This window comes from Chanos chanos, chromosome 10 (genome assembly GCF_902362185.1).
Source record: "Chanos chanos chromosome 10, fChaCha1.1, whole genome shotgun sequence".
Taxonomy (NCBI): domain Eukaryota; kingdom Metazoa; phylum Chordata; class Actinopteri; order Gonorynchiformes; family Chanidae; genus Chanos; species Chanos chanos.
The window spans coordinates 27,814,200-27,820,840 of record NC_044504.1 but is presented as its reverse complement, the minus strand read 5'-3'; the positions used below and the strand labels follow the sequence as shown (position 1 = coordinate 27,820,840).

At 41.4% G+C, this 6,641-nt stretch overlaps 1 protein-coding gene across 1 annotated transcript in view; it reads left to right on the top strand.

Moving 5' to 3' along the window:
* The window catches only part of satb2 (SATB homeobox 2), a 28,993-nt gene extending 28,969 nt beyond the window's left edge, over positions 1-24 (top strand). Inside the window, exon 12 of the mRNA XM_030787005.1 lies at positions 1-24. This exon is cut by the window's left edge and continues 597 nt beyond it. Coding sequence (XP_030642865.1) covers positions 1-24 — 24 coding nt within the window.
* Positions 25-6,641: the final 6,617 nt, after the last annotated feature.

Genomic DNA, 6,641 nt, shown 5'->3' with positions numbered 1-6,641 from the left:
GACGCAGCCGAATATCAAAGATAAAGCATCCGAGCCCAGAGGGCAGGGAATAGAGAGGGAAGGAGGAACTGGGGGGGAGGGGGGGCTAAAGACGGGGGAGGGAGGTCATTAAGTTTGAGCATCAGAGTGGGGGGAGTTGTCACTCTGGACGGACATGCTGAGAAACTGACAGAATGATGGATACAGGGTCCCTGAAGACTTGTCAAGGAAAAGATAATGTATGACAACATGATATTAGTTGATCACAGTGGCTATGCTTACATGTTGGTGCAGTAGCATGATGACAGGTAGGATCTAATAGTGCAAAGGACAGCTAAAGTACCAATAACTGAGTGACAAGTGATCCAAGAAATATGAATGGTAATGGACAGAGATGAATCATGGCATATGCTATAGATCTCAAGATACGCGGTGGTATAAAAGACTGGTATCTCTGCCAAGCTGTCAAATGGTGATTCCTCTGTGGTGTCATGACTCAAAAAACCCAGTGAACATTGCTGTATCAAAACTTATTTGCCACATCATGCTAATTAGTCTCTCAATGAGTCTTTTCTTACAAGACAACAAAATAGACTGAAGATTTTTTTTTTATCATTTAGAACCAGATGGTCTCAATTAGAGACCACTGTTCCCTCTCTGAACTTTCCACACCTACAGGGTTCAAATAATGACAGGGACAGAGCTTTAGATGAGCCAGAAATCTCTGCAGGGGTTAGGACATCTCCACTCCTGCCCGATCAAGGAGCCTTGTGGGTGGCTGTGGCTTCCTGTTTCCTCCCCTTCGTGACAGGGCATTCTTTGGGTTTCACTGTTTTTGACTGTTTTAAAAAGAGTGGCCAAACAGGAGGGTGGGATAGAGGTAGCGGTGCCTTTGGTGTAAACAGTGCAACATCCCATAACATCATAAAAACTCTAAGCATGAGTAGTTTGCTGAACGGTCCAAAGTTTGCCTGTAGGCCACTTTGAAAATGAAGCCATTCCACCCCTAAACTAGCCACATCATTTCAAGTAACACGAACAAGAGGTGCGACAAACCACCCCTTTTACCTGCGCACACCCAACATGGACCCCCCCGTCGATATCTATATGCCATCATGCCGCTCTCCTCAAAATCGTTGAGTACTTGTCCCATATGGATGTACTTATACAGAATGTCACAGGCATCTCTTTGCACTTCCGTGGCTTGCAGGAGTTAAGAGGAGGGCATGTCTCTTAGGACACAATGCCGGAAAATGGGTGGGATAGGAAGGACTGAATGGGGACTGCACTTTGGCTGTCCTGCCATGCCAATGTGCAAAAAAAAGAGATTCAGCAATCATCAACGATCAGGCACTTCATGTGCACTAGTCCATTCCTTTTCAGTCATATACTCTTTGTCCCTCTTTCCCTCTTTCTCTCTCCCTCTCTCTTTCTCATTGGTGCCCATCATGTCCCATGTCACCCCACTACCCGCACTTGACTCCACAACTCTATTTATTGCTATCTTTACCCACAATTATTATTATTATTATTGTTGTTGTTGTTGTTGTTGTTGCTGTTGATGTTGTTATTATAGTTGTTATTGCAGTCATTGATGTTGAGTTCTGTTTTGATGGCCTAGTATCAGCTTTTGGCTTGCAGTGGTTCTTTTGGTAACATATTTAATAGGGGAGAACACTGCCAAAAAAAGAGACTAGAGATTTTGAATCAGTTACTGAAGACATTGAATAAACCCTGTGATGTCGTTTACTGCCAGTTGTATCTACACTAAGTACTTTCCCAAAGAGAATGGCACTTGGCAAAACAGGAGTCGAATCCAAAAAAAAATTAAAGAAAGAACCTAAGGATTTGACATGTACTTTCTGCTGCAGATGTTGACAATCCTTTTTTTTTGAGCCAGTCGGAACTGGGCAGGCATGAGCTCTGCATTATAAATGGACGTGTGTTAATCCATATATCTGGAGATGAACTTGTAAGCCAAGCAACATTGTCCCGACACGGTTGCCAAGCCTAAGAGGACATCATGGCAACTCCTGAATTCAGGGTCCTGATCTGAAATCAGCTGCTACCTGCACATTTAAGAATAATAACAATACTGATCATTGTCTTTATTGACCCTCAAACAGTTTTTTTTTCTTTTTTCCAGCCATGTGACGTTTATGATCTTTGTTAATGTTTTGTCTAGAAATGGAAAATTGTTTCACTCAACAGTCTTTGATGTTCAGATGCTGACACCCTTACGTTGTCTATACTCAGAATGAATGACTCATTATTCTTCTTCCCACTACATCATGAGGAGACGAGCTGTTCACAGAGAAACTGACTGATGTTTTTGATTTTATTCATAGTAGATTTGACTTTCTTAAAACCTTTTCATTCCATGCCAGTAGACTGATTTCTGGAAATGTATTTTTGTTAATGATAATTAAACCAATCTGTCCTATACCCTTTACTTGCTAACATACAAACGCTGTCATACCACACAACCACACAGACACACACACATATACACAACCATACGCACTCACACACATATACACAACCATATGACCACAAACATCACTTAGGGCAATCATTTGAAGTGTTGGGAAATTTGCTTTGTCTCTTAAAGTCTGTGCTTTTTATTACCATTGACAGTTTTAGTCAGTCAATACATTCCAAACTAAGAAGTGACCACACACTGCTGACCATGACATGGCTGGAAGTGTCAAACTCTAGAATCAGAGTAACACTATTTACCCAATTTGTTGTTCGTGTCTCTGAAGCCTGTGAATACCCTGACGCTGTTTGTCAGTGCTGGCTGAGCAACGTGACTGCGGCTGTCATGAATTTCTCTGTCCCATTCAATTAGAGGCCTCTCTAAAGCCACAGGGGCCAGGGTTCTCTAATAAGATGTATGCAGGAGTGACAATAATTCACATGGAAGTTCTTTGCACTCTCAAAGCAGTCTCGTATTCTCCCGCGGGAGCCTGTGGCATTTCACGCAGAACGAAGAATGACACAAGGCAGCGACAGACTCCCAGTGTTAGATGTGGAGTATAACAGCATCGTTTACTCATCCTTTTTTTCCCCTTTCTCTACTTCTTTCTCTCTGTCACTCTCTCTCTCTCCTGTTATCTCATGTTCATGGGAATGCCCCCAATCAAATCTCCATTTTCTCAATTTCTGGAGTAACTCTACAACTTACATATAACCTATATCTTCAATCAAGTTCAATAATCATAAAGCTGGAGACCTCTAAAAAAAGAAAAGTAGATCAATTTAAAAAAAAACTGTCAAATGTCTTTTGGGAAGATATCTAATAACACACTGGTGATTGTCGTCTATCGTCTGCTCTTTAGTTAAGACTGTCAATCTGTTCTCACCCTGGGAGACCAAACTCCACCCCTGTCATTACTGTTCCAGCATTCAGGTTTGGCCCCACTCCCCTGCGGTGGCCACATCAGCCTGAGACAAGGAGCTCTGATGAGTCTTTCCCAGTATCCTACACAAATTACCCTCAGCCGTGATGAGAGAAGAGTATTTGTGTGTGAGACTGGTGTTTAACCTGCCGTAGAAGTGGGTTCACTCTCAGCATGAGTGAGCATTCGGCACACTCCTCTTCTCTTCCCCGTCGGCTCCTCCTCCTCATCTTTGACAGAGTTGGTAGAGGGACAAATTGAAGTGAAAACAAAAGAAGCTTCCATGTGTTCCTGATGAGCAGTTGGTCAGGGTCAGTTGCCAATTATCCATCTTTTCCATTTCTGCTTTTCAATTTCTCTCTTTTCACTGTCTCTCTCTCTCTCTCTCTGTCACTCATTTTCTCGTTCGCCATGCGAGACGACAATCACTCTCTCACGCTGTGGTGTCGAGGGTTAATAGGAACTGATCATCTCCCCTTGTAGAGATATTGTTGGTCCCTAGAAAGTACGGAATATATGGAGAAGAGTGACGTTTGCAGAGCTTTTGAACACTCCAGCCCTGTCTACTGAGAGGGTTGTTCAGCCCATCGTCACAAACTTTTCATCTGCAACAACTCACCTACAAAAACATTCAGCAGCGATACTGTTCTGTGAATATGGAAATTGGAGAATCACATTGAACTCTGATGGAATGAAAGTCTCTCTCATGGCAAAAATCTAAACCTAAACCCAGCCTTAAGTAATAATAATAAAAAAAACAAACAAATAGATCTTTAACATTGATCCTTGCCTGAAATTTCTCCTCCTTATTCACAGATCTACTCTGGTGAATATGCTAACTGTTGTAGCATTGTTTCACAGCGTAGTATTGGTGTATTTGAGACCAGATGTGTTAAGGATAATGGTGTTACTGACTGATGGGAATTGTGAATTGCTAAATAATCAAAACTCATCTTTTTCATATGCATTAGATGTGCACACATTCATATGTGGAAAGTGCCACACAGGTGAGGGCAAACTAACCAACCTCATTCAAGATTTTAAAAGCTTCTTGGGATTTGATACCACCTTTTTTGTCCCACTGGACCAGAAATACAGCTGCATCAGCAAAGACTAAAGATGGGCTTTGTTTCAAGATGACAATATTTTCTCTCTGCTTTTGGAAAATGATATTTTTTGTGGGTTGTAGCTATTTTCTCTCTTTTTGTCTTCTTTTTTTAATGCCTCGTCTCTAAGCACAATCAATATCTGTCTCCTTGAAAATTCAAATTCAGATAACATGTCTGTAACATTTTGAATGAATTCACTCACCATCCTGTTTCATGTGATTTTCAACTTTTGGCTTCAACTACAATGTGAATCAGGATTGTCACTCCTGCTATGGTACTTTTTTTCTTATCAATCAAATCATCATCTTCATTATCACTAAGTGATAATTAACTCTTAACTTATGTGCATTTTTTTTAACTCTTTGGTTTGTATGTTTTAATATTTCATTTTGCAAATTGCTGTCGTTTAAATAAAGTGCATCCAATGAAAATGGGCTCTTTCTTTGTCTGTGTCCTCAGCATATGTCCTTTGTCGATAGCTGTTTAGTGGTATTGCACTGAAGGGAGTCAGTACCAAACAGTATGAGTGGATATTATTATAACCACATCCCTCCAAGTATTCTCTAGCATTTCAAAGAACTGCCTTTTAGAACAATGTAATGTTGTCTTTTGTAGGAGGGGGTAAGAACAGGGGCGAGTGAGTGGTGTGGCCACAGGAACTAAATACTGTTTCATTTGTACATAAAATGCAATCAAAACAAACCATATTAAAAAAAAAAAAGTCTAAAAAAAAGCAGCCCGTATGGGTGTACTGTGGCTTAATTTACTGGAAATGACAATGTAACTTCTCATGTTCATACACAAAAGAGAAACTTCAAAAAAGTCACTTCAGTGACCAGAATGTTGATTCAGTTAAGGTTGGCAGTTAGGCCACTTTCACATACAGAAACTCTTTAGAAACGCCCATTATGTAAACCAGTCATAAACAGTAATTCCAGTGTCACTGCCATGTGTGTTCCAATCTGCATATAAACATGCCTGTCACCCAAATACATTCTAAATCTCAGAGTCTGACTGCATTTGCTGTCGTAATATAACTGCAGTCTGTTACTGCTGCTGTGCTGCTATGCAGTGGGACACAGATGGGATGTGCAAAGCTTCCCCATCGTGCAACCACTAAAACATAACTGGCTGACACCTTTTGATGTGCCACTTCACATGACGCCAACTATGAACCCAAGCAAGTCCAAAAGGGACTTATTAGTATTTCCATAATAGATGAAGAAACACTCCAGTTGTCTTTACCATGGACCACCACAGTCTCAAAGTCTAAGGGCTACCACTGAAAAGCTTCCACCAGACTGGAGTCCCTTTACTGGCTACCTGCCAGGCCTCCCTCCTTGCCGCGGTTCCCTTCTCTGTAAGAGCAGCTTGCGGTGGTGTCCTCTGGTTTTCATTCAGCGCCAGCCCCCCAATCTCCTAATTGAACTGATTATTCGCTCAATTGGCTTGCTTTAACCCTTTACTTCCCTCCAGGTCTGGGGCTGGTTGTCATTAACCAAGGGATTTTTCAATCATGGTAATGGCGTTACTGGAGCTGGAAAGGGTGTCGAAATAAAACCATTGGGTCTGGCTGGATTTGACAATGCTTCCGTTAGCTGTTGGATGCAAGTCAGGCTTCATTCCGAGATGGCAACAAAGCCAGACCACCCAGAGAGGGGTGTGTTGCTTGGTTTGTTTTCTGGCTGATGAGTTCTGTTCTTAGTTGATGGCTTTGGCGACCCTATGTGAGTCTTTCTTTGTCTCTCGAGAATTTGATAGAGCCTGGGAGAGGCTTCTTAATGACCCTCTGTGTGGTTGATTCTTCCTCTCAGCCATGTCAACAGGAAGTGGTTCACACTAGAAACACACTTTTATTCTAAGAAGATGAGTATTTGCCACAAATTCACAAACCTTTGAAATTATACACGCCTGTTGTTTTTCCCATCACTGCACTCTGTCTATAATGTAAAATAGTTTTCCCTCATGCATTGTTAATTTTTTTTTTTTTTTAGGAAATTTCTCTACAGAGATGCTCATTTAAAGTTTCAGAGGCTATGACAGGCTGATGAAAGGGCAGAATAAGGGATGATTAGGAGTATAAATTGGTAAACAAGGGGACAACGTCATGACTAAGCTCCTCCAGTTATAAGTGGACACCAATTCTGATGAG